The sequence below is a fragment of the Dipodomys spectabilis genome, unplaced genomic scaffold (genome assembly GCF_019054845.1).
Source record: "Dipodomys spectabilis isolate Male_0828 unplaced genomic scaffold, ASM1905484v1 ptg000108l, whole genome shotgun sequence".
NCBI lineage: Eukaryota > Metazoa > Chordata > Mammalia > Rodentia > Heteromyidae > Dipodomys > Dipodomys spectabilis.
The window spans coordinates 5,607,143-5,633,752 of record NW_024870785.1 but is presented as its reverse complement, the minus strand read 5'-3'; the positions used below and the strand labels follow the sequence as shown (position 1 = coordinate 5,633,752).

Here is a 26,610-nt window from a genome sequence, read left to right as displayed (position 1 = left end):
CCCACCCGGGCCGCGCTTGGCGCGCCTGCGCCTGCGCAATCGCCACCGAGCGCTGGGAACCGGGATGGCGGCCGTTTTGGAGTCGCTTCTGCGAGAGGAGGTGTCGGTCGCAGCCGCGGTGCGGTGGCTGGCGCGCGGCACCCGGAGTTCCGAGGTAACGGCGCCAGCGCGTCCCCGGAAGGAGCGGCGGGGGGCGGGGCGCGGGGCGGACGCCGCCGGGGCGGTCGCTGCCTCCCGGGCAGCCCGGCGCCGGCCTGCGGCCGAGCGCGCGCCCCGCGGCCCCGGCCGGCGCCCGACCCTCCTCCCGCTTCGCCTCCAGGAGCGCCCCGGCGAGGCGGCCGTGCTGAGCTCGCTCGGGCCGCTGCGGAAGGAATTCGTGCCGTTCCTGCTGAACTTCCTGCGGGAGCAGAGCAGCCGCGTCCTCCCGCAGGGCCCCTCGACCCCCGCCAAGACCCCGGGCGCGGCGGCGGCGGCCGTGCCGGGGAGGCCCGGGGGCCCGGCGCGGGGCGGCCGCGGGGCGCGCAGCCAGCTCTTCCCCGCCGGCGAGCCCCCGGGCGCCGCCGCCGCCCCGCCCGCGCGCCGCGGGGGCCGGAGGCGGGGACCCGGGCCGGCCCGGGAGCGCGGAGCCCGCGGCTCGGGGGCCCCGGACGAGGGGGTCGGCGGGGAGAGCCTGCCCTGGGCCGGGGCCCGCAGGCCTCGGGGCTCCGGTAGCCCCGGCAGCCCCGGGCTCGCGCGCTCAGATCCACCCAACCTCAGCAACCTGGAGGAGTTCCCTCCCGTAGGCTCGCTCCCCCCCGGCCCTGCAGGGTGAGCAGGAGATGGGGTGGCCGGACGGCTCTGCTTTGGGGTGTCGGTCGGTCCGTCCGGGCTGTGCCTCGCGGTAGCGTTGGTTGGAAGGTGACGGGAGGGGGGGGGGGCGGCGTTGGCTCGGGGCCCAGCTGTGGCGGCGGCGGCGGCGGGAATCGGCTTCGAGATAGGAATGAGAAAAACCTGTGGCTAGAAATGTGAACGTGTGTTGGTGGGGGGGGGGGGAGGGAGAGGAGGATGAGGGGCGGGGGGGGGAACCCCAAAACAACCTGTGGCCACTCTCAGCAGGACGAAGCCTTCTCGCAGGATCAACCCAACTCCGGTGAGCGAAGAGCGGTCACTGTCCAAGCCCAAGACCTGCTTCACCTCACCCCCAATCAGCTGTGTCCCCAGTTCCCAACCCTCAGCCCCGGACACTAGCCCTCCGGGCCTTGGCCTTCCCCCAGGGTGCAGAAGTCTGCAAGAGGAGCGGGAGATGCTCAGGAAGGAGCGGTATGGCCTGGCCGCTCTCTGGGATGTCAGCCTCCTCCCTGGTTGGGGACCTGCAGGGCTTTTTGAAAATTTATTTATTTGTTCATTCTTGTCTGAAATTGCTCTTTCCCCTAGGGAGCTCTGGGTGTGCCTCGTGGGCTGTTTACGGCTTCTGTGGAGGAACCGGTGTGTGGCTGGGAAGCCGCAGTGTGCTCACGGCCTCTCTCTATTCCCATAGCTCTAAGCAGCTGCAGCAGCCACCCGCCCCTGCCTGTCCCACCCCAGAGTCGGGGTCTCCTGTTCCCAACCGGACAGGAAACCTCGCCGCAGAACCTGCAGACCCTGCCAGAGTGTCTTCCCACCAGCGCCTGGAGCTGGTGGCCCTCATCTACTCCTCATGCATTGCTGGTACGCGGGAGCCCAGGGAGCTGTCAACCGCAGGGCAGGACAAGAATCGGTGAAGCGTTGAGAACTGAGCCTTGTGATTCCTTTTTCTGCTCAGAGAACCTGGTACCAAACCTGTTCTTGGAGCTCTTCTTCGTCCTTCAGCTCCTTACTGCCCGAAGGACAGTGGCTACCAAGGACAGTGACCTCGAACCAAGTCCAGGTACCCTAGGTCAGTGAGCAAGCATCATTTGGAGAAATGGGCTCTATAGATGATACAGTCAGTCCTTAACTGCTAGCTTGTTGTGGTCCTAGATTCCTTGGAAAGCCCTCTGTTCCTGAGTATCCACGACTGTGTCTTCTTTGCAGTGCAGGTTTTGGAGCATCAGTTTCAGTGAGTTTCTCTGATTGAGGCATTTGGGACTTATTCTCGTGTGGCTCTCATCGGGTGAGATGAGGCTTCTGCTCAACACTGCCACAGGGGCCTAGGCCTTTCCCATCTACAACATTTAACATTTTAGTTGTCGGGGCTATGAATGTAAACAGGCCTGGCAGCTGACGTTTGTGTTTATGGCTAATATTCCTGAACTGCTGTTTGCTTGATCCCTGCTCTATAAGGTTTTATTGTGCGGTCCTTTGCATTCATCGTGTTGATTCTCGGTTCATGACCTTGCTGTACACCTACTGTGTGGTGTGCAGGTCCCAGTTTTGGTCCTATGTGCTCTTTCCGCAGGGTTCTTTCCTACTTGGACAAAGGGACCTTAAAGCTGCTGGCTGAGAATGAGCGGCTGCTATGCTTCTCACCAGCTCTGCAAGGCCGCCTTCGAGCTGCCTATGAGGGCAGTGTTGCCAAGGTAGGGACCCCAGATTAGATGCCTGCTAACTCAGACCAGGTCCTTCCTAACATTCATAAATTGAAACAACGGCTCATGACCCAAAGCTATCATGTGGCTTGACCAGACAGGAATCAGGGTGAAGTCTTCTGAACATGCTCTCGCAGTTTTAGTTCCTGATGTTTCTTCCATATTTTAGGTCTCTCTGACGATGCCACCCTCTGCTCAAGCTGTCTCCTTTCAGCCAGAAACTGACAATCGTGCTAACTTCTCCAGTGATCGAGCCTTCCATACTTTTAAAAAGCAGAGGTGAGAAGGCATGGGAGCTGTTGGGGAGGGGAGGCGGCTGTTTTGTCACTAACGAGTGATAGGCCAGTCTGCCTAAGGGCCACTGATTTCATCCGGGTGATACATGTGAACTTGAACCCCTTGAGCCAGCCATCTCTCAGCTAGATGACTGTGGTTTTGGGGTTCTCAGATGAGAGTGTCAGGTCACCTTTCACCGTCCGCAGAAGTCCAGGAGGCCTGTGGTGTACTACTTCTGCATCTCTAGCATTACTTTCAGTAGAGGACTTTGGATAGGTCTGTCCCCAGCCTTTCAAATCAGGGAAAGCAGTCAGAAACAAGTTGCTTGTCTTCTTGTGTCTGTCAGGGATGTGTTTTACGAGGTGCTTCGAGAATGGGAAGATCGCCATGAGGAGGCTGGCTGGGATTTTGAGAAGGGCGTAGGCAGCAGAGTCAGGTGAGTGAGTGTTCAGCCCTTGGTCAGCTTATCTTCCTGCTTCTGACAGTGAATAGCTTAGTGATGTTTGCTAAAATGGAGAAAGGCATCCCCTCCTTCTTGTTTTCTTCTACCATCCTCAGGCTCTAGTTATTGACGGCTCAGCCCGGACTCCTAAGGGATTGTATCTCTAGCTCCTTGCACTCAGAAGTACATTTGTACATGGTCTGTACTGACAAATGTTTGAGGGAGAGTAAAACTTCAGTCCAGATTGTTTGAAATTTGGCCCAAATAACTGACACAACTCCTCCAACTTCTGTTTTCTCTACCATTGATTAGTTTGGGTGAGTCTGATAAAGCATAGCTAGATGAGCAGGCTGCAAAACAAGGATCCTCTGGCCACCTACCTTCTTTCCATGTTGTCATAAAGCTCACTGGCCTGAGGACCTGAGAGGGCAGCTCTTGTTTGGTTAAATGCGCCTCTAAGACCCCTCAAGGGATCTCGGTGCTGAGGGAAATAGCGTTTGGCTTCTCCTATGTCCTTTTTTTTTTGTCAGTCGTGGGGCTTGAACTCTGGGCCTGGCGCTGTCCCTCAGCTCTTCAGCTCAAGGCTAGTGCTCTACCACAGCACCACTTCTGGTTTTCTGGTGGTTTATTGGAGATAAGAGTCTCATAGATGGGGCTGGGAAGGTGGCTCAGTGGTAGAGCGCTTGCCTTGCATGCATGAGGCCCTGGGTTCAATTCCTCGGCACCACATAAGCAGAAAAAGCGGGAAGTAGCCCTGTGGCTTAAATGGTAGGGCGCTAGCCTTAAGCTGAAGAGCTGAGGGACAGTGCCCAGACCCAGAGTTCAGGCCCCACGACCAACCAAAAAAAAAAAAAAAAGTCTTACAGACTTTTCTGTCTGGGCTGGCTTTGAACTGCAATCCTCAGATCTCAGCCTCCTGAGTAGCTAGGATTACAGGTGTGAGCCACTGGCGCCCAGCTTCCCATGTCCTTTTGCAGGCCAACTCTTGGCAGAGAGCTACTCAAGTCTTCCGTCACTGGACAAAGATCTCCCTTTGATCTCTTCCTCTTCCTTCTCACCTGTCTCTTACTCCTCAGAGCCATGATGGGTCAGCTCTCAGCAGCCTGCAGCCACAGCCACTTTGTTCGACTTTTCCAGAAACAACTTCTTCAGGTAATAGGAGATTAATCTTCAGTGACCAGCATTGCAGGCAGCCAGGTAAAGGGTATAGAGAGAAGAGCCAGAAGGTACTGGCTAGAGTTGGAAGAGGAAATTTTGAAAATTGAAACTTGAGTGAGCAGAAGAAAAAAAAAAGATGGAGTACTCTCTGCCCTGTGCTAATATACTTACTAGTCAGGCTCCTTAAAATCCCAGCTCTACTCAGGTGCTGGTGGCTCATGTCTGTATCCCAACTACTCAGGATGCTAAGACCTGAGGATCCTGCTTCAAAGCCAGCCCAGGCAGGAGTGTTAGTGTTTGTGAGACTCATCTCCAATTAACCACTAAAAATAGTATGGAATTGTGGTCCAAGTGGTAGAGCACCAGCCTTGGGAGAAAGAGCTAAGGGACAGGGCCCAGGGCTCAACACACACACATAACACATACACAGGCACGCACGCATGAACGCGCTCTCGCTCTCTCTCCTCTCTCTCTCAGCTCTGGTGATTGTTGGCAAGTTCTCAACCTTGTAGATTGTCTGTCCTGCTTTAGAACAAAAAATTCCCCTTTCATAAATGCCGCCCCGTCCCTGCAGTGGTGCTTGGGATGATGCCTAGGGCCTTGCTTATGCTAAGCACGCACTCCCGTATGCCACCCTCCTCCTGGCTTTGTGTTCCGTCTCTATTCTCTCCCTGTGTTTGCCTGTTCTCACTTTGTCTCCCTCCTTCCGCGTCGCAGATGTGTCAGAGCCCTGGCGGTGCTGGGGGCACCGTCCTGGGTGAGGCGCCAGATGTGTTGAATATGCTGGGAGCTGACAAGCTGGGGCGGCTGCGGCAGCTGCAGGAACGGCTCGTGGCCCCTCAGAGTAGTGGGGGGCCCTGCCCACCCCCGGCCTTCCCAGGCTGTCAAGGCTTCTTCAGGGACTTCATCCTGAGTGCCAGCAGGTAAGGTCCCCTGAGTCTTGGCTTAGCAAAAGGGCAGATCCACGCTCTTCTCCTTTGCCTGGAGGCTCAACAGGGTGGGTCTAGGTGGTGGCTGATTCCCGGTTCACACTGACTCCCATTTTGCTCCCCATTCTTTCACCCACTTAGGGAATTTCATTGTTCCCCGGCCTGCCTGGCAGCACTGTGTATCTTTCTGAGGGCACGGCTTGATTATGGTTTTTCCTGCACACTTTTCCAGTGTTGTTTTTTCCCTTACACCCAGCTTCCAGTTTAATCAGCATCTCATGGACAGTCTGAGCTTGAAGATACGAGAGCTCAATGGCCTTGCCCTGCCGCAGCACGAGCCTGGTGATGAAGATGGAGAGTCAGATGTAGACTGGCAGGTGAGGAAGCAGCAAGGGAAACAATGGGGTCTGGCCTCAGGGAAGGGTTTGTTCAGGACACTTGACAGATTGGGAGTTTAGAAACTTTATGCCTAGGGGCTGGGAAGGTGGCTCAGTGGTAGAGCGCTTGCCTTGCATGCCTGAGGCCCTGAGTTCGATTCCTCAGCACCACATAAGCAAAAAGAAAAAAGCCGGAAGTGGCGCTGTGGCTCAAGTGGTAGAGCGCTAGCCTTGAGCTGAAGAGCTGAGAGACAGCGCCCAGGCCCAGAGTTCAGGCCCCACGACCGAACCCAAAAAAAAAAGAAAGAAACTTTATGCCTATTGAGACCTTTTATTTCTCTTGATTCCCTGTAGGGTGAAAGGAGACAATTTGCCCTGGTGCTTCTTAGCCTGAGGCTTTTGGCTAAATTTCTGGGCTTTGTGGCCTTCCTGCCGTATCGAGGGCCTGAACCACCTCCAACCCGTGAGCTTCAAGACTCCATTCTGGCCCTCCGGAGCCAGGTGAATGAGTGGTGGAACTGGGAGGACCAGCTGCCATGGATCTCTGCAGGAAGTCGGCTAGATTAGATGGCATCATGCAGCCGCTCCCAGGAGCCCACCACTCACTGAGTCCCGATTCTCCCAGGTCCCTCCCGTCCTGGATGTGCGCGCTCTGCTGCAGCAGGGGCTGCAGGCTCGACGGGCAGTGCTCACCGTGCCCTGGCTGGTAGAGTTCCTTTCCTTTGCGGACCACATTGTCCCCTTGTTGGAGTATTATCGGAGCATTTTTATTCTCCTGCTGCACCTGCATCGGTGAGTTGACAAGGGCCAATAAAGTTTGCTGAGGCCTAACAGACTACTTCCTACATGGTTCTACAGCCATGGAGAAGAGACAAGATTTGTCACATATAGATAGACCTTGGGCAGTTGTTTGCCATTTCCTTGGCCCTTTCCTATGTCCCACCTGAGACAGACCGCGTATGCCATTCCACAAAGACAGTCTACTTGTAGCCGAGGACACCTGTGACCTCTTGTAGTTGTACAAAGCCGTTTTCGTTCAGCAAGTCAGTTGAGTAGGATGCATCCTCATCACTATGGCCCCTCCCACCACGCTCCCTCCTCATCTTCCCATACGTGTGTACCCTCAAATCACATGGTTCCATTTTCACATCTGAACGTTGCAGATAGTGACTGTATTTGCCCACCTCCTTCTCCCCAGGTCTTCCCTTTCCTGACAAAACATGTTTCAGCTTCCTGGTTAAACTGTTCATTAATAGGGAAGTTATACATTGGAATCCTCCCCTGAACATGCTATGTTTTAATTTATATATGCACTTGACTCTATATGTTTTCATATATTTATACTTTAGATCTAGCTTCCATATATGAGAGAAAACAGACCATTTGTCACTCTGATCCTGAATTACTTTGCTTAACGTAATTGTTTGTAGATTTGTCCATGTGCCTGCAAATGACATTTTTTCTGAAGAGTAAAATTCTAGTGTGTGTGTCTCCTGTCTTTCCCCCACCCTGCATCACATTTTCTTGATCTATTTCTGTGTTGTTTCTGTGACTTGGCTTTGGTGAATAGTGCAGCAGTGAACATGAGCACGCAGGTGTCTTTGCCGTATCCTGACTTGTAAGGTTCTGGGTAGATGCACAAGAATGGTATCATTGGATTAGAGGAAGGTTCTATGTTTAGTGTTTGAGGAATCTCTAAACTACCTTCAACAGTGGTTGTACTAGTTTATGTTCTGACCAACAGTGTAACAGGGTTTTTTTTTCTCCGCATCTGCTAGCATTCATTATCATTCATATGCTTGATGATGGCCATTCTGACTGGTATTTATCAGCTCTCGGAGCTTGAGGGAGATAGACTCTCCAGGGTCCTTTAGATATAAGATGATACTGTCTGCAAATAGGGGTAGTTTGACCACTTCCCTATTTGAACCTTTATTAAGTCCTTTTCTTATCTTACTGATCTGCCTAGGAATTCTTGAAAAAGTATGGAAAACATGGACATCCTTGTCATTCCTGATTTTAGAGGATATGGTTTTAGTTTTTCACCATTTAGTGTGATGTTGACTGTCGGTCTGTCATATACAGGCTTTATTATATTGAGGTATGTTCCTGCTATTGCTAGCTTCTCCAGGGCTTTTGTCATAAATAGATGTTGGATTTTGTTAGAGGTTGTGGGTCCTAGGGCTTGAACTCAGGGCCTGAGCATTGTCAGTGAGCTTTTGTGCTCAAGCTAGCACTCTACCACTTTGAGCTGCACCTCCATTTCCAGCTTTTCAGTAGTAGTTAAATGGAGAGAAGTATCTGATAGGCTTTCCTGCCTAGGCTGATTTGAACCTTGATTCTCACATCTCAGCCTCTTGAGTAGCTAGAGTTTTAGGCATGAGCCACTGACCCCCAGCTGTTGTTTTTTTCTGTATCTTTTGAGGTGATCTGTATCTTCTGAGATGTCCTTAGCTCTGTTAACGTGCTGTATTATGTTTAGTGATGTATATACATTGAATGAAACTTTCATCTCTGGGAAGAAACCAACCTAATCGCACTACATTTTTTCGGGGGGGGGGGGGTGGGGTGGGGGGAGGCTGTCTGTCATGGGGCTTGAACTCTGGACCTGAGTGCTGTCCTTCAGCTCAGGACTAGCACTCTACCACTTGAGCCATAGCGCCACTTCTGGTTTTCTGGTGGTTTATTGGAGATGAGTTTCACTGCCTTTCCTGCCCAGGCTGGCTTTAAATCGTGATCCTCAGATCTCAGCCTCCTGAGTAGCTAGGATACGATTTTTATCAAAGAGATTGGTCTATAGTTAGGTCTTTTTTTGTTAGGTCTTTGCCTGATTTTAAGATGAGTATAATATAGGCTTCTTACGATGAATTTGGTAGTGATCCTTCCCTTTATTTTTCACGAATAAGTCTGAGGAGTATTGGTGTTACCACTTTAAAGATCTTACAGAATTCAACCGTAAATCTGTCAGGATTCACGGTTTGTTGGAAAACTATTATTGTTTGTTGGGAAACTATTATTGATTCAAACTTACTGCTTGTTATGGCTCTGTTGAAGTGTTTTGTATCTTCCTGGTTCAACTCTGGCAGCTCATGTTTCTGGAAATTTGGCCATTTCTTCTAGATTTTCCAACTTACTTGAGTAAAGATTTTTATTTTACTTTTTTTTTTTTTTATTTTGGGTCTGGTTGTGGGGCCTGAACTCTGGGCCTGGGCGCTGTCCCTCAGCTCTTCAGCTCAAGGCTAGCGCTCTACCACTAGAGCTACAGCGCCACTTCCGGCTTTTTGCTTATGTGGTGCTGAGGAATCGAACCCAGGGCCTCGAGCATACAAGGCAAGTGCTCTACCACTGAGCCACCTTCCCAGCCCTGAGTAAAGATTTTTTAAGTAGGGCTGGGAAGGTGGCTCAGTGGTAGAGTGCTTGCCTTGCATGCCTGAGGCCCTGGGTTCGATTCCTCAGCACCACATAAGCAAAAAGAAAAAAGCCGGAAGTGGCGCTGTGGCTCAAGTGGTAGAGTGCTAGCCTTGAGCTGAAGAGCTGAGGGACAGCGCCCAGGCCCAGAGTTCAGGCCCCACGACCGGACCCAAAAAAAAAAAAAAGATTTTTTTAAGTAATCCTTCATAATATTTTGAATTTCTTTGATATTTTTTGTTTGCTCAAGGCTAGCACTCTAACACCTGAGCCACAACACCACATCCAGCTTTTTGGGGGTTAATTGAAGGTCAGAGCCTCAGGGACTTTCTTGCCACATTTGGCTTCAAACTGCAGTCCTCACATCTCAGCCTACTGAGTAGCTAGGATTACAGGCTGAGCCGCCAATGCCTACCTTCTCCTTTTTTCTATAATCAAATTAGTTATGGTTTATTAATGTTACTAATTTTTTCAGAGAACCAGCTTGTCTCATTCTTGCAGTTTTTGTTTGGGGGTTTCTTGGGTGTGTTTGGTGGGTTTTGTTTGGGGGTTCCTTGGGGGGCTCCTTGGGTGTGTTTGGTGGGTTTTGTTTGGGGGTTCCTTGGGTGTGTTTGGTGGGTTTTGTTTGGGGGTTTCTTGGATGTGTTTGGTGGGGTTTTTGTTGTTTTTTTTGGGGGGTCCGGTCATGGGGCCTGAACTCTGGGTCTGGCCGCTGTCCCTCAGCTCTTCAGCTCAAGGCTAGTGCTCTACCACTTGAGCCACAGCGCCACTTCCAGCTTTTTTCTTTTTGCTTATGTGGTGCTGAGGAATCGAACCCAGGGCCTCATGCATGCAAGGTAAGCGCTCTATCACTGAGCCACCTTCCCAGCCCTGGTAGGGTTTTTTGTGTGTGTCTCTTTCATTAATTTTTGCTCTTAATTTTACTTAAATCCAGTAGTTTGGGGTTTAAGTTTTGTTCCTGTTTTTCTAGAAGTTCTAGTTGCATCCTAAGATTATTTACTTGAGCACTCTTTTATGTAGGGCCTTACAGCTGAAACTGCTTAAAGCTTATACTGTCCCCTTTTTTTTGGGGTGAGGGGGGGAAGATGGTTGGCCGTAGGCTTGAACTCTGGGCCTGGGCGCATTCCCTCAGCCCTTCAGCTCAAGGCTAGTTAGCGCTCTACCATTAAGCCACAGCGCCACTTCCGGCTTTTTCTGCTTACGTGATGCTGAGGAATCGAACCCAGAGCCTCATGCATGCAAGGCAAGCACTCTACCACTGAGCCACCTTCCCAGCCCTCCTGGTTGTTAACATGTACGGTTACAGACTTCTCTCAGGCTGTGATAGTGTTGGGCTTTACTTCCCATAGAGGGCCCTGAGGTGGGGAAAGGGCCTCAGAGATGAAGCTGCTGGCAGGTACTTGCTGCCTCGCTTGGGCTCAGCAGGGAGTCAAGGCTACACTGCTGCCAGATGATAGCCTCAGCCATGGTTCCCTGAGTCAGAGTTTCTTTGAGCTATGTTAGTGGGTTAGTGCTCCTTGATGGGTACCTGGTTTCTAGGGACCCACAGCCAAGACATGAAGTCTACTCAGTATGGGTAGCTTGGGGCTTTTGCAGCCTAAGAGTATTAGGGTGGATCCTGTGGCTCCCTCTGGTCTCTGGACTCCTGGAGAAGCACTCCAAGATGTCACAGGAGACCCGTGGAGGTCCATCCCAGTCTTCAGCCTCTCCTTCTCTGGGCAAGCAGTGAAGTGCTCAGGCTTTGTTTTTCTTGCTGAGCTATCCACAGGCTTTGCATCACACTCCGCCTCCTTCATGCGGATTTCTTTGTTTGTATGTGCCTTCTTGGGTCTGCATTCCTTATATGTTTTAACAGCCCCTCTCCTTCCCCCCACGAATCCAGTGCTGGGTTATGGGACAGTGAATTGTTTCATCATCTTTGAGAGGTTTTGGTGTGTATTTTGTTTGTACCTATAGTGAGGCTTGAAGTCTGCCTCACCTCAAATCCTTCTTTGCTTATCCGACCCAAGGCTGGCAGTTCACTCAAGTCACACCTCTTGAGAGCCACCTTATAGTAACAGCTTTCATTCATCTATTCCATTCATACCGTGCATCATCTCTCTTCCAGGAGCCTGGTCTTATCACAAGAGCGCGAGGGGGAGATGTGCTTCCTGAACAAGCTGCTCCTGCTCGCTGTGTTGGGCTGGCTTTTCCAGGTGGGCAGAGAGATGGTCCAGATGGGGCTAAGGGTGGCTACTGTGGCAGAACAGGGGAGAACACCGATGCCTAAGCAAGTAGGGACCCAAAGGGTAGGGTTCCGAGTGGGATGGCCCCGAGTGCCGTGGCTGGGAGTTGGAAGTCACGGTGAGTCTCGGTGCTTCATGAAGCTCCTTCTCTCCTCCTCGCCAGATTCCAACAGTCCCTGAGGACTTGTTCTTTCTGGAAGAGTGTTGCGTGGATGCCTTTGCGGTAGACCCAGCGGCTTCAGATCATGGTTTGGTAAGTGTTGGGGTTCAGCCAGCGCCATAACTGAGGAATCAAGTGAACTTCACAGAAGATAGCCTAATCCTTACAAATTTCTTCTGTCTGTCCCACCTCTGGGCAGTCTGGGGAGGAGAAGGCTGCATGCTGCCCTCCTGATGCCCACCTGTTCTTCCCCAGGACAGTATACCTGTGGTGGACCAGCAGCTGCTCTACACCTGCTGCCCTTACATTGGTGAGCACTGGTGGCCTATTGCCTGCCCATTCCTGAGTCCACAGACGGCACCCTAGGTCTTGACTCCCTAAGAAGTTGCTCTGTCCTTAGCCATTTCCCCCTACTGTGTATGTGTTCTACCTTCTTTATCCACAAGTCCTTGAACGTCTAGAATGTTTGCAGGGAGGAAGAGGAAGGTTTTCCGGACTAAGATCTAAGGTTTCCCTGGTGCAGGAGAGCTTCGGAAACTGCTCGCTTCATGGGTTTCCGGAAGCAGTGGACGTAGCGGGGGCTTTGTGCGGAAAATCACTCCCACCACCACGACTTTAGGGTTGGGAGCCCAGCTTCCCCAGACCAGCCAGGGGCTCCAGGTAAGGGCAGGGGAGGAGAAGGCTGCAGTGAGGGAAGCAGACGGATGCTCTAACGGTGTTGCTCCTATTCTACCATAGGCACAGCTCGCTCAGGCCTTTTTCCACAACCAGCCACCCTCCCTGCGCAGGACCGTGGAGTTTGTGGCAGAGAGAATCGGATCAAACTGTGTCAAACACATCAAGTAAGACTGGAGTGAGGGTCCTCGTCAGTCTTTCCATTTCATCCCTTTCAGCTGAGTTCACACTTCGTTGAACTGAATCCACTGGGGTTGCTTACATCCTTTTCAGGGGAGTTCTGAGCAGACGGTTTGGGGTTTGCCACCCCTTTCCTATTTAGTCCTTCCAAACATCCCAACTTTGTTCCTGCTTTAGGGCGACGCTGGTTGCAGATCTGGTACGCCAGGCAGAGTCACTTGTCCAAGAGCAGCTGGTGACGCATGGACAGGAAGGGGGAGATGCAGCGCAGTTGTTAGAGAGCTTGTGTTCCCAGCTGTGCCCCCGTGGAGCCCACGCACTGATCCAGGGACGGGAGTAAGAACCCCAGTACCCCAGTGTGTTCGGACCTTCTCTCTCCCCTTGGCCTTTCTGCCTTCCCTTCCTCTTTCACATGAATACCCTCTGTTCCATTCCTCTTTCCCTTCCCTTTTTTTTTCCCCCTCTTCTTTGTAGGCTGTGCCTTTGGTCACAAAATCCAAATGTTGGTTTGGGGGAGTTGTGTGTTAGGGGAGATAGGAGGGTCTCTTCGTCCTGTACTTGTGGTGGAGTAAGGGATGGATGGCTCTACCTCCTTAGGGAGAACCTCCCAGTCAGGTGACTCGGGAAACTCCCTTTTCAGGTTCTGCCAAAGGAAGAGCCCAGGAGCTGTGCGAGCACTGCTTCCAGAAGAGACCCCAGCAGCGGTATGGAGGGAGGCCTGGAACTGGCTGGTGGTTGTGCATGCGTCTGCTAGGGGGTGTCAGTCCTGGACTCTGGTATCCATCATTGCACGCCCTTCCCTCGCTCCTGTTCTGTGTCATAGGTTCTAAGCAGCGCAGAGAACATAGCCATCGGGCTCGCGACAGAGAAAGCCTGCACTTGGTTGTCAGCCAACATCACAGGTAAGGCCCAGGAAATGGAAGTGGCTGAACTAATACTTAAAAGAGAGCAGGACCAGCAATTTGACTTGGGAGAAATGAGTTTCAGCCATCTGGAAATAATGGAAGGGTATGGGGCGCCATGGTAGGCCCTTGTGTATGCTAGGGGTGTTCCAATGACCCCATTTCTCTCTCCGGCAGCGCTGATTCGGAGGGAGGTGAAAGCGGCTGTGAGTCGCATGCTTCGAGCCCAGGGTCCTGAGCCGGCCGCCCGCGTGGAACGGAGGGGCTGCTCCCGCGCCTGTGAGCACCACGCTCCCCTCCCTTCCCACCTCATCTCCGAGATCAAAGTACACAGCTCCCTACTCCCCTTGGCTTCCCTACTCCCTGCTTTGTTTCTTTCCTTCCTCATATCGGCGCCAGGATTTGTAGCAGCTTTCCGTGTTGTGATGTCTGCCTAGTTTCTGTTGTTCACTACTAAATGGGAAGGTAGGGCAAAACGGAATAGGTGTGTTCCTAACATTTTGTTCTAGAATTGTCCAAAAGGGCACGAAGGTAAATTTTGAGTGTATTATTCACGGGTTCGTAGCTCTGAGGCATAGTAGGAAGGTGTCTAAGGAGCAGTCCCCTGGCGTGTAGTCATTTCCGTAATGTTCTTCCATGTGAGAAGGAAGGCTTGTTGAGTCACTAAGAATAAATCTAACTCAAAAAGATCAGACTTCTGTGGAAAAGGTTAGCAAATACCTTGTGGGCCAAATTAAGTCTATCATTTGTTTTACTGAAGATGGCCACATCCGTTTGTTTTGTTTTGTCTGTGGCTGGTTTTGTGCTATAACAGCAAAGCTGAACAGTTGGAACAGATAGATCTTATGGCCTACAAGGCCTGCATGCAGTGTTTATGGTCTGCCCAAGTGTAAGAAGCAGCGACCACTACTGGAGGGGAGAAAAGATGTGGCCACTAGACACCGATTCTCAGGGTAGAGGATTTTTGTACTGAAACCAAGATGAACAATGTTCAGTCTGTATTTGATAGGAAAGATGCCCTCTGGGAGTTAGGTAGCCTTGTCCCAAGGTGAGTGGCACCTTGAGCTGTAGTAGGCAGCACGTAGGCCTCAAGCTCTCCTTCTGGACTGTCCACACGGTTGGTTGCTTATCCTAGCTGTGTCCTTCTGCCTGACCCTCAACTCTAGGGACACAGTCCAGTTGCTTCACCCCTATAGGCCCTATATTCCTTTTCCTTCTGCCACTGGCTGTTCCCCTCTCCAAGCCAACTACTTTGGTGCCTAGCACGTGAGGTCTCACCCTGCTCTCTGCAGGACGTGCTGTCTCTGGCCGTGGGGCCCCGAGACCCTGAGGAAGGCGTTTCCCCAGAGCATCTGGAGCAGCTCCTCGATCAGCTGGGCCAGTCCCTGCGGTGCCGCCAGGTGAGGTTTGGCATGTACCACATGGTAGCTGTGTGTCCTTGTCTTTTGTTATTGTCAGTCATGGGGCTTGAACTCAGGGCCTGGGCGCTGTCCCTGAGCTCTTTCACTCAAGGCTAGTACTCTTGAGCCACAGCTCCATTTCTGGTTTTCTGGTGGTTAACTGGAGATAAGAGTCTCAAGGAGACTCAAGAGTCTCAAGGCGCCCGTTGCTCATGCCTGTAATCCTAGCTACTCAGGAGGCTGAGATCTGAGGATCGTGGTTCAAAGCCAGCTTGGGCAGAAAAATCCATGAGACTCTTATCTCCAGTAAGCCACCAGAGAACCAAAGTGGCGCTGTGGCTCAAGCTGTAGAGTGCTCGCCTTGAGCTGAAGAGCACAAGGACAGCACCCAAGCCCAGAGTTCAAGCCCCACAACTGACCAAAAAAAGTCTCAAGGATTCTCAAAACCAGCCCAGGCTGGTTTTTAACTGCAATCCTCAGATCTCAGCCTCCTGAGTAGCTGGGATTATAGGTCTGGGCCACAAGTGCCTGCCTCCTTGTCCCTTGCCTCATAAACAGAGGCCATTGGCCCAGGCCAGTCCTTGGAGCAGTAAGGCTGGTGCTTATGCCTTGCTTCTTTCCCCCCAGTTCCTGTGCCCACCTGCTGAGCAACATCTGGCAAAGTGCTCTGTGGAGTTAGCTTCTCTCTTGGGTATGGCTTCTTCCTATTAAATCCCTGTCTTGCCACAGCCCTTAAATTACATACAGGGTTGGGTTACCTACAACTAGGATAAAGGACACATACTTCTTCTGCCTCTGCTTCAAACTCAAGCTTCCCTTTCTTCCCATAGTAGCAGACCAGATCCCCATTCTGGGGCCTCCAGCACAGCACAAGCTAGAGCGAGGACAGGCACGTAGGCTTCTGCACATGCTGCTCTCCCTATGGAAAAATGACTTCCAGGGGCCAGTTCCACTACAGCTGCTGCTGAGTCCGAGAAACATCGGTCTTCTGGCAGACACTCGGCCAAGGGAGGTGAGTCAGTGACGCGGAGGGCATGAAGCCTTAACACTCTTTACACTCTGCAGTGTCCACCACCAGTCATCCCAAATATTATGAATTGTCTCCCTTTATTCTCCTCTTCCTGTTTTATGCTAAGCTCCCTTTCCGTGTCTAAAGCCTGCCCTTCTCAGCACTTCTGTCCTTTGCAATCTCAAACCTGCAGCTGTTAGGGTCACTGTGCCTTCCTCACAACACTGACCTCTGTGCTGTGTTCTGCAGTGGGACCTTCTGCTGTTCTTGCTCCGGGAGCTGGTAGAGATGGGTCTCATGGGACGAATGGAGATAGAGGCCTGTCTGGGCAGTCTCCGTGAGGCCCAGTGGCCAGTGGTAAGCAGTCATCCTTATGTCTTTATTATATGTAGCGAGAATAGGTCCCATTTGTCCTGACAAAAACAGGGAAAGGGATGTGGCTCATGCCTATAATTCTGTCTACTCAGGAAGCTGAGTTTTAAGGATCACAGTTCAAAGCCAGCCCAAGCAGGAAAGTTCCTGGTCTGTGAGATTCTTATCTCTAACCACCAAAAAGCCAGAAGTGGAGCTGTGGTGCAAAATGGTACTGTGCCAGCCTTAAGCACAAAAGCTCAGGGACAGTGCCCAGGCATAGCACCCCAAAAATAGTCTCAATACATACCCCAACCTGATTTCAAACCTATGGTCCTCCTGAGGGCTGTAGGCTCACATCAGCAGGCCTGGCTACTAAGCAGACTTTTGTTAGGTTTCTTGAGGACCACTGCCTTGCAATCAAGGAGTGACTACTGTGCTTGGCCTTAGATGGAGATCTGAGGGCCTACAAAGAGGCAGGCAAGCACTATGGAAGAGTGAATGGCACTTTTTAAAACTCAGAAGCACTTTATTTTAATCTGTGTATTTGATTCAGTTTGTTTTAAATCATAACTATCTTACGTTGAACTACATTAATAACTTCAAGTAGAAATACTGTTTGCTTAATAGATGGTTTAACCTCTGCTTCCAGTTGGAGTTTCCCAGATGGTAGTAACACAGACTTCATGTCTATTTCAACATAGAGGACCTTATGGGGAGAAAAAATGTAGATTGTCATCTCCTCGCTGATTAGCTAGGACTTGATGCTTTTACTCCATCGTTTGAAAAGATAAACTATCCAGATGTCATGTGTCTTTCCCAGGATTTCTCTGAAGAACTGGCCACACTGTTCCACTTATTTCTATCTGAGCCCCATCTGCCAGAACCCCAGTTGAGAGCTTGTGAACTGGTGCAACCAAACCGGGGGACAGTGCTGGCCCAGAGCTAGGACTCGAAAATGGCCCTGCCTGGGCATTTCACAAGAGGCCTGCCTGCCTGAGCCACAGGAGGCTGACAGCCACTGCGGCAGCCCTTGCTGAGGTGGAAGTAGCAGATCTGCAGTGGGACATCCTGCTCTGGTAGGCAGGAAGGACATGGCTGCTGAGCATCCATTCCACCGACGGCAGGCTCGCCACCCAGTCCTAGAGGAAGGAGAGGGCCCTGATTCAGGGTAATGAAGAAGCCTAGAGACTCCAGACCTGGAGCAGAAGAACTGATGGGCAAGCCTCTTGGTTGCTAAATGAAATGAAGCGTGTCAGCTATCAACAGGACTCAAGTCTTGCTTTTTAAACTGTGGTTCTGAGAGAACATGACAGAAGCAAAGGACTTCTGCATAGCTTGTAAGGCTCATTAACACAGACCTTGGGAGTCTACAGGACTGCTGTGTGTTCAACAGGTGTGGTAGCATTTAACTGAAACAGTGGACTTCCATCTGTGCAGATAACTCTTTAGACTCTCTTTCCATCCAGAGACCAAGCACAGGGCAGAACAATAAGTTTTTTAAGAAAATAAATTTGTTTTCTTTAACAAAGGTGTGATAGGTCTTACCTGTTTTCTCTCTTTGGAAGGCAAGCTTTGAGTTGGGAGTTGTAATAGTGCTTGATTCTGCATGCTCCATACATATCCATCCTTGGGCCTAGAAGCAGTATCTGCTGTGAATTTTGCCCTACATACTGATATTTCCTGTGCGACTCCTTTTCATGTATAGCTGAAGTGTTTTTCTACTTCAAGAGAGCCTGCTAAATCATGGTGGGCAGCTTCTGTGATGCTGTTTTGTTGGGGTCGAAGGAGTTGATTTGGCTCCAGAAAAACCAAAAGCATTATTTTAACAAAGTGCATTAAGTTCATTTGTTTTCCGTTTGGTGAGTAAGATTCAAGCGCTTCTAGCGAAAGTAGAATACTAATAGACACTCCTGTTTCAAAGTATCTGCATGCAGTTTTTCTTAGAGGAAATGTTGCAGCTGTCAGAAAAGCTTCTAACCTGAGGGGTATCTGCCACTAGGAAGGGAGAGTCTTCACTAAATGAAAGTACGCATGGGAATTTACAGATGTTTTGGCCATTTGTTCAGTAGTGAGATTTATATGAAAAAAGCTGGGAATACATAAGTTGCATAGAGTTCAAAAGCAAATTATAAAACCTTCAATAATATATAAATAACTTAATCTGAGGTAAAAGAAAAAATCCTGCAAACAGCTTCAGGAAATTCTTTGCTTCACTATAGAAATTCACTTTTGATCATGTTTTCTCAATCTCCATCTGATTACCCTTTTCCACCAAAGATTTGGGAAAACAGAGCTCCAAAAGTTTCTGCTGGGCATGAATGGCTCATACCTATAATCCTAGCTGCTCAGGAAGTGGTGATGTGGAAGATCATGATACAAAGCCAGCCTGGGCAGAGAAATTAAGACACTACCTCCAAAATAACCAACAGAAAGCTGGATTGGAGTTAAGGGCTCAAGTGGCAGAGCACAAGCAAGCTGAACAGGCAAACCTTGGTACCAACACAACAAAAAAGAAAAGGTGGAAATTTCTCTGGCACCTACCACTTCAGGTGAACATCCAGAATCCTCAGAACTCTGTTCCTCCAGGCTAAGAAGAACACTGAATTCCCCCTTCTCTGTCCTCTCCTGGAATAGGTGAGGGAGGATCAGCTAGTGCTGGAGGCTGCCTCCCCATGCTGAGCTTCCTGCTAACCAGTCCCTTACCTACCACCTCCTCCATCTCTAGATCCTCAGAAGTCAGTTTTAACATCTGGAATCGGTCTTTGCTCATCAGCTTCCTGTGTGGAGCTGCCCTCACCTCTCAAGAGCATCAGACCATGGCACCCTGACCCACATCCCACCTGCTTGTATGGAAGTCTCCCAACTCTCTGAACGCCAGACTGCGCAGCACTTTTTTGTTGTTGGTTGTGGGGCTTGAACTCTGGGCCTGGGTGCTGACTCTGAGCTCTTCAGCTCAAGGCTAGCGCTCTACCACTTGAGCTACAGCGCCACTTCTGGTTTTCTGGTAGTTTATTGGAAATAAGAGTCTCACAGTCAGATCTCAGCCTCCTGAGCTAGGATTACAGGTATGAGCCACCAGCGACCGGCCCTCTCAGCACTCTTAACTGGCGCAAAAACCCAAATGCCCCCTTCAAGGAATGGAAAAAAAACAAAAATGCAAAAGCATTTTGCAAACATTCAACAGAGAAACAAACCTGAATCCGTATTCTGGTTTGTGCAGCTGTTTTTTTTTTTTAAACGCTTTTTCCAGTTTTGTCCTTTCTGCCACTCCATCACAAAGTGGAGCTGGATGCTAGTGGAAGATCCAGAGAAGTCTTGGCCAGTGCTTGCTTGCCAGGGAGGCACTTTGCCAAAGCAGCACTGCAGTCCCCACCTCATTCTGTCCTTGAACAGGTCATGTGCCACAGTCTCACAGATGGGAAATAAAGGTGAGAAATCCAGAAGGTGTGTGGAGCTTCATTCACTCTGGACAGCCAGGTCTGGAGCTCAGGCTGCTGGCTCTGCAAGGTGGTCAGAGCTGACGGGATTTGCTGGCGGCCCTGGGCCAGGCTGGCTATCGCCAGCCACCGCAGGTAAGCCTGGGCTCTTCTGGCCTCAGCGCAAACTCCAAGGAGTGGCCGCAGCATCTCTGGGGCATCCTGGGCTGGCATCTCAGCAGCACTTTCTCCATTGCACAGTGCTAGCTACCAAGGAAGGAAGCCAGCTTGGCTACAACCAGCGGCTGCTGTTTGATAAAGGAGCTCAGGAGGTGAGGGGGGAAGCCTGGTGCACCCAGCTCTACCTGAAAGCACAGAGACAGAACTAATGGCAGACAGACCTGGAGGTTCCAAGCCCACCCCAAGCAGCGAGCCCCGGGCTGTGGGGATGGGAGATGTACCTCTTGTTCCACTGGCCTAGTGTGCAGAGATCCAAGCATCAGCTTTCACCTCCCAATTAAATTTGTCACTAAACTTAAGGGGGATTGGGAGTAGAGAACGGCACAAAATGGATGACCAGTTCTGCCAAGGCTGTTGTACCTTGTAATAACCCATCCATTGGGGGCTGGGAAGGTGGCTCAGTGGTAGAGCGCTTGCCTTGCATGCATGAGGCCCTGGGTTCGATTCCTCAGCACCACATAAGCAGAAAGAAAAAAAGCCGGAAGTGGTGCTGTGGCTCAAGTGGTAGAGCGCTAGCCTTGAGCTGAAGAGCTGAGGGACGGCGCCCAGGCCCAGAGTTCAGGCCCCACAACCGACAAAAAAAGACAAAGACAAAAACAACCCATCCGTTGAAGGACATGGCGTCTGGCACAGGACATAGAGGTTGCTACGTCTCAGGTTCTATAGTAGCTTCAGAAATGCTGGTAAACTCCTGTGCCTCCCTCTGACTCCCTGTACCCACAGCCCAAGAAGCCCCCTGACTCTGGCACTCAGGTCACGGCCTGACCACCTGGACAGAAAGATCCCAAGGTGTGTTATGCAACCTGCAAGGCCCTGTCACCTGGGCCAAGAAGATGACTCTGGTAATTTCTTTTCCTTCCACGCTGACAGGCTGCAGGATCCAGGCACTGGGCAGGACCTCCCCTCGGACCATTCTTCTGCTGGGTCGCGGCATGGATGTGTCATACACAGACTGAGCTGCCATGATAGAAAGGTGCCCCTGGGGACACAAAGCTGTGAGTTCTGACATATATAACAAAACAGATGAATTTAGGGTGTGGTCAGTATAGTAGCCCAGTCCCCAGAATAGTAGCCCAGCCCCAAATTGTGCTTCAAGTCTCCCCTTAACCCAGTGTGCACCAATGGCTTCTCACACCACCACCCCAGCCTCCTTTATCTCCAGCAAGGTAGGCACCTCTTTGGCTTCCACGCAGACGCAACAGAAATCCCGTGGCTGCTTCAATGCACACAGTGTAGTGTCGCACACCAAGTACACTGCAGGGACAGACAGATTTAGGTTTTTGTCCCTTCTGCGCCCCCCTCCCCCCATTCTGTGACTTAACAGCTAACAGGCTAAGCGATATGAAGGTATCCTGTCAACCTGGCTTTCCAACAAGGCTGCCTCCAGACCTCCATCTATTTTTTTTTGGGGGGGGGAAGCGGGGGGGTCCGGTCGTGGGGCCTGAACTCTGGGCCTGGGCGCTGTCCCTCAGCTCTTCAGCTCAAGGCTAGCACTCTACCACCTGAGCCACAGGGCCACTTCCAGCTTTTTTCTTTTTGCTTATGTGGTGCTGAGGAATCGAACCCAGGGCCTCATGCATGCAAGGCAAGCGCTCTACCACTGAGCCACCTTCCCAGCTACACCTACTTTTTTTTTTTTTTTTTGGTTTGGTTGTGGGGCCTGAACTCTGGGCCTGGGCGCTGTCCCTTAGCTCTTCAGCTCAAGGCGAGTGCTCTACCTGAGCCACAGTGCTACGTCTGGTTTTCTGGTGGTTAAGTGGAGATAAGGGTCTCATGGACTTTCCTGCCTGGGCTGGCTTTGAACCGTGATCATCAGATCTCAGCCTCCTGAGCAGCTAGGAATATAGGCGTGAGCCACCGGTCCCTCCATCTACTTCAGATCCCTGGCCAGGGCCCGCTTGACACCTCCCTCCCTTGGCTCACCCAGACTGATGCTGTTGGTCACCCGCTGATGCAGCCTTGCTGTGTGGATGGGCTTGTGATACAGGGGCCACAGGGTGGGGTCACTCACAGCTGCCCACACATGAGGCAGCGGCTGGGGCACCACACCTGCCCCCAGGAAGCCATGCCGAGTAGAAGAAAACTCTTTGTAGTAAACCTGCACCTCCTGCTCCTCACCCTGATAGCTAAGGGGACCAGAGAGCACAAAGAGGAGGTGAAAATGGGCTCCAGGAGGAGCCCCAGGTGAGGGACTCCGGAAATCTAGACAGAGGGAAGGAAAAGAACCCCAACAGGACAGCAGGGTTGGACCAAGACATTGCCCAAGGCTCTTACTTCCATCCAGCTGTTGCCTGGCAGCTGAAGAGGTTGTGAAGATTGTCTGAACAAGCAGCCATTACCTGGGGACACATTGGCCAAAGTAGTGGGGTAGTGCAAATCAGACCCTCGGTTTACCAAGCAAACCTTTCCTCCTTGCCCACCCAGCAGAGGTCTGGCTAAAGCAATGGTGGGGATGAGTAGAAGAAGTGACTCACATCGGCCATTGTCATGTCCACGATATGCTTGGCCAACTCCTGATAGGAAGAGGCGGAGAAGCAGTTGACCAAGCTGGAGATGCTGGATTGGGAGTAGCAGCTGCCCAGGGAGGCTCTGCGGCCTACAACAAGTAGGTGGAAAGGAGATGGCCAGCGACCCTGTGACATAGCAGGGTCCCCACACTAAGCAGATGCACACCCTCTGCCCCCTCCCCCACTCACTGTAGACTGAGCTCTTCCAGGCAGACCCTGCCACATACAGGTGACTGTTCCTCACTGCTGGACGGCACTGCCCTTCCCCTAGCCAGGTGTCTCTGGAATCGGACAAGTCTGTGTCCCCCTGCAGAACAGAGAGGGCTCAGAAGCAGAGAAGCATAAAGCAGGTACACATAATCATTTCCGACTGTACCTAACAGCTTTCACTGTGATGGCTGTGTTGGCTGTTGGAAGAAGGTGAATGCTCCCAAGAGGTCACTAGCAAGAGAACCCTACCTCGACTTTGTCTTTTCTTTCCATGCCAAAGACTTAAAGGCTGCTTGCAGAACAGTTCCTACAGACATCACAACTGTGGCCACAGCAAGGCAGCTATGGATGGAGGGGTTTGAGTGTAGATACTAAAGCTGGAGGAAAGTAAGAGAGAGGAAAAGCTGAGCCATGGCCCCAAGTGTAGCAGCTAAGCCAGAGGTCATAATGTGAAACCAGGTCCTGTGTTCACCTTCTTCCAACTTCAGCCAGCTGCTCAACAGCATGCCTTGACCTCAGCCCAGATCTTAAAAGCACCCACATGCTACCTCTGCCTTCATGTTCTAACCTGTGGCTTCTTTCAAGACAAGGACTTAGTGATATATAAATCAAAACCAAAAGATTTTAGGAAAAAAAATCAAAGTGGGCTATATAAATGGGAAAAAAATCACCTCAAAAAATAAGAAATGAACTGGGCGCTGGTGGCTCATGCCTGTAATTCTAGCTACTCAGGAGGCTGATATCTGAGAATCGCCGTTCAAAGCCAGCCCAGGCAGGAAAGTTCATTAGACTCTTACTTCCAATTAACCACCAGAAAACCAGAAGTGGCACTGTGGCTCAAGTGGTAGAGCACTAGTATTGAGCTAAAAAGCTAAGGGACAGCACCCAGGCCCAGAGTTCAAGACCCACGACTAACAAAAAAATAAAAAATGATGCCGGGTGCTGGTGGCTCACGCTTGTCATCCTAGCTACTCAGGAGGCTGAGATCTGAGGATCATGGTTCCAAGTCAGCCCAGGCAGTAAAGTCCATGAGACTCTTAGCTCCAATAAACCACCAGGAAATTGAAAGTAGAGCTCTGGCTCAAAGTGGTAGAGTGCTAGCTTTGAGCAAAAGAGCCCAGGGACAGTGCCCAAGCCCCAAGTTTAAGCCCCTCAACCAAAACAAACAAAAACCACCACCAAGTGACAAAATGGGTATTTCCACTCATGAGCTTTATAGAAAGATACGCATTTCCATGTGGTTGCACATAGTATCCCCAGAAACAGACACCAAACTCGGACAGATGATGTCTAGAAGATGAGAATCAGAAGTGGCACTGTGGCTCAAGTGGTAGAGTGCTAGCATTGACTTAAAAAGCTAAGGGACAGTAGCCAGACCCAGAGTTCAGGCCCCACGACCGATAAAAAAAAAAAAAAAAAGGCTATGATCTGAGGATTGTGGTTCAAAGCCACACTAGGCAGGAAAGCCTGTGAGATTCTTATTTCCAATTTACTACTAAAAAAGCTGGTAGTGGAGCTGGGCTCAAGTGGTAGGGTGCTAGCTTTGAGCAAGAAAGCTCAGGGACAAGCCCCCAGGCCCTGGACCAGGGCTTGAAAACCAAGTGAGTACCGTTCTCCACTACTCTCTCCCATTCTGCTAACATCCAGTACCTAGTCCTTTACTTGCTTAGTCAAGATCCACAATCATTTCTCTTTTTTTTTCTTTTTTTTTTTTTTCCCTGTTGGTCGTGGGGCCTGAACTCTGGGCCTGGGCGCTGTCCCACAGCTCTTCAGCACAAGGCTAGCACTCTACCACTTGAGCCACAGCGCCACTTCTGGCTTTTTTTGCTTATGTGGTGCTGAGGAATCGAACCCAGGGCCTCATGTATGCAAGGCAAGCGCTCTACCACTGAGCCACCTTCCCAGCCCTAGATCCACAATCATTTCTCTACACCGGCAGCGCCTAAACCAAGCACTCACCATCTTGCTCAGTTTTGCCAGGGTCATCTAACAGGTCTCTCTTGCTTCCTCTTCCAATCTCATCATCCTATTCTTCTAGGTAAAAGCTTTCTATCAGATCTCGCCCCCCCACCCCCACCTCCCCATCTAGTTAGGATTACAAATCTGAGCCACCAGCATCTGGTCCCATGTCTTTCTGTTCCAGCCACCTGCTGTCATTTAGGTCCTCAAACTCCCTTCCTCGAGGCCTCATTTGCTGAGCCCCGGGATCTCTCCCAATTCCAGTATCTAAGCACGTTCTGCATTAAATACCTCTCATCCTTCTAGACTCTGTGTGCGTGTGTCTGCCATTACTAGGGACTCAGGACATCACATTTCTGCTTAGCCTTTTCCACTCAACACTGGTGCTCTACCACTTGAGCCATACCTCCAGTTCTGGTTTTCTGCTGTTTAAGCAGACATAGGAGTCTCATAGACCTTTCTTCCCCAGCTGGCTTCAAGCCATGATCTTCAGAGATCTCAGCCTCCTGAGTCACTATGACCGTAGGTTTGAGCACTTAGGGCCTGGCTCAGCCTCAGTTTAAATGCATGCACTCTCTCTCCAGGATCTTTACTAACCTAGGGGCTTAGCTGTTTTATGCTGGCTTAGTGTCCCTACCCAAATAACTGTAACAGTAATGAATCATAAAATAGCTGTCCTTCTAAAAGACAAGGATAGTTTTGCTCCCTGCTGTGTCATCAGATGGCATCTACAAAACACACACTGGAATGACTAGGTGATCTAGACAGAGGGACAGAGAGGCAAGTCTCAAGGCTGGGGGAAGGGCTCACATCTACAGTGGTCCCCCGAGGAGGGCCAAGTGCTTATCTGCTTGCCGGATTGTTCTTAGTGTCTACTGCTCACTCACCATCGCCTCCGGGGACTGGGGCTGGCCTGAGAAAGCAGAACTGCTGTTGTATCCGGAGGTGATGCCCGAGGAGAGGCTTCCATTGGAGCTGGTGCTCTGGGGGCTGGAGTTGACCAGTGTGTGGAGTTTTTCCTCTTCCTGGGAAGGACCGATCATCAAGCAGCTTCTGGTACACCTTCATGACCCCTATCCCCTCTCCCCTCCCCCATTACCCAGCTCCTGTGCCTCCTGCCTCAGCCTCCCACCGCCAATTCCCCATAGCAGCCACTCCTCAGGCTGCCCCATACTAGGTGAGCACAGAAGCCACTTCCTCCCAGGCCCGGCCTAGGGGCAGGAGCTGTTATGGTGCGGGCAGGAGGAGTCTGTGTTGAGCTGGCAGCGGTCCTATCCCGTCCATCTCTCCCCCCCCCACCCCCCCCACACACACACTCAGAGGCAGCCACAGCCAGGGCTTCCCCGGTTCCAGGCCCCAGTCCTCACCTTCAGCAGCTGGGAGATGATCTTCTGGCGGATCCCCAGCTTCTCTTGTTCAGTCCGCTCCCACAGCTGGTCCCGCGCCCGGGCAATCTCCAGCTTGGCCTCCTCTCGGGCCCGCTGATAGTCTCTCAGCATGAGCTCAATGTCAGAGGTTTGCTCAGCAGACCTGGATGCTTCCTCTGGGCTCCTAGGAGAGATTGCAGGGTGGAAAGACTTTCTAATATGGCAGTGACATGGTGACAGCACCGGCCTTCCACCTGGCTGATGCAGCATCATCTTCCCCTTTGCCCACAGAGTCAAGCTCTCACCTCAGGAGAGGCTGCCCGAGCGAGCGGCCAGGCCATTCCAAGACCTAGGTCTACAGACTGTCGAGACACGGCAGAGTGCAGTCCATCCTTTCCCAGGATTTCTCTCCACCTCCACTTCCCTCACCCATTCCCATCTATCCTCCTCTTTCCATGCATCCCAGCCTCCCAGAGTCACCTCATTTGCCACAGAATGGAAGACCCTTACGATGCTAAAACTCTCCCCCCGCCCCGCTCCCCCCGCAAAGCCACTTCCTGCAGGCCGGTGGGTTCCCCTTACCTGGTGGTCTCCACAACCTCCTTCCTCAGTTGCTGCAGGTATTCCCGGCGCCTACTGGGCAAGTCAGGCTCCCACGTGGGGGGATCGTGGGTGAGCTGGAGATTCAGTTGTTTCTTGGGGCAGAGGTTTTGTGTCTGATAGAAGTGCTGAAGTCGCTCAGCCCTTTCTCTCCTGAGGGTCTCGATGGCTTTTCTCTGCCTGAGAAATGGGCCAGAGTCACTGAAGCTGGAAGTGCTCTCCAGCCCCCAGAAGATGCCAGAGCTGAGTGTGGGCAGAGAACACCCTCCACTTTCTCAGGTTCTCTTCCAC

General features: G+C 51.4%; 2 protein-coding genes across 6 annotated transcripts in view; one reads left to right on the top strand and one right to left on the bottom strand.

Annotated features, from left to right (window-relative positions):
* Positions 1–34: 34 nt before the first annotated feature.
* Cdan1 (codanin 1) lies at positions 35–17,548 on the top strand. 5 transcript variants are annotated; one of them, XM_042687893.1, is made up of 28 exons: positions 35–154; positions 320–807; positions 1,093–1,299; positions 1,517–1,686; positions 1,781–1,885; positions 1,978–2,056; positions 2,396–2,516; positions 2,695–2,804; positions 3,148–3,237; positions 4,320–4,395; positions 5,119–5,324; positions 5,587–5,707; positions 6,062–6,208; positions 6,333–6,499; positions 11,223–11,310; positions 11,504–11,593; positions 11,756–11,810; positions 12,024–12,160; positions 12,239–12,342; positions 12,533–12,691; positions 12,996–13,059; positions 13,179–13,257; positions 13,435–13,583; positions 14,550–14,657; positions 15,285–15,348; positions 15,488–15,669; positions 15,916–16,023; positions 16,841–17,548. In XM_042687893.1, the coding sequence occupies exons 1-28, from the start codon at positions 65–67 to the stop codon at positions 16,964–16,966; spliced, it is 3,690 nt and encodes a 1,229-aa protein (XP_042543827.1). In that variant the 5' UTR covers positions 35–64; the 3' UTR covers positions 16,967–17,548. The 5 variants fall into 5 exon arrangements, with proteins under 5 accessions (XP_042543827.1, XP_042543826.1, XP_042543828.1 ...); XM_042687892.1 differs by having other exon boundaries at positions 1,781–1,894; XM_042687891.1 differs by having other exon boundaries at positions 56–154; positions 323–807; positions 1,781–1,894.
* A 71-nt stretch (positions 17,549–17,619) lies between these two features.
* Positions 17,620–26,610, bottom strand: part of Stard9 (StAR related lipid transfer domain containing 9) — an 83,703-nt gene continuing 74,712 nt past the window's right edge. The window contains exons 24-34 of the mRNA XM_042687593.1: positions 26,302–26,499; positions 25,720–25,903; positions 25,240–25,377; positions 22,373–22,490; positions 22,151–22,272; positions 21,951–22,015; positions 21,600–21,802; positions 20,851–20,930; positions 20,497–20,655; positions 19,215–19,801; positions 17,620–18,109 (exon numbers count right to left, since the gene is read on the bottom strand). Of these exons, the coding sequence (XP_042543527.1) occupies positions 19,700–19,801; positions 20,497–20,655; positions 20,851–20,930; positions 21,600–21,802; positions 21,951–22,015; positions 22,151–22,272; positions 22,373–22,490; positions 25,240–25,377; positions 25,720–25,903; positions 26,302–26,499 (1,369 nt within the window). The 3' untranslated portion in view covers positions 17,620–18,109; positions 19,215–19,699. The remainder of the gene's footprint in view (positions 18,110–19,214; positions 19,802–20,496; positions 20,656–20,850; positions 20,931–21,599; positions 21,803–21,950; positions 22,016–22,150; positions 22,273–22,372; positions 22,491–25,239; positions 25,378–25,719; positions 25,904–26,301; positions 26,500–26,610) is intronic.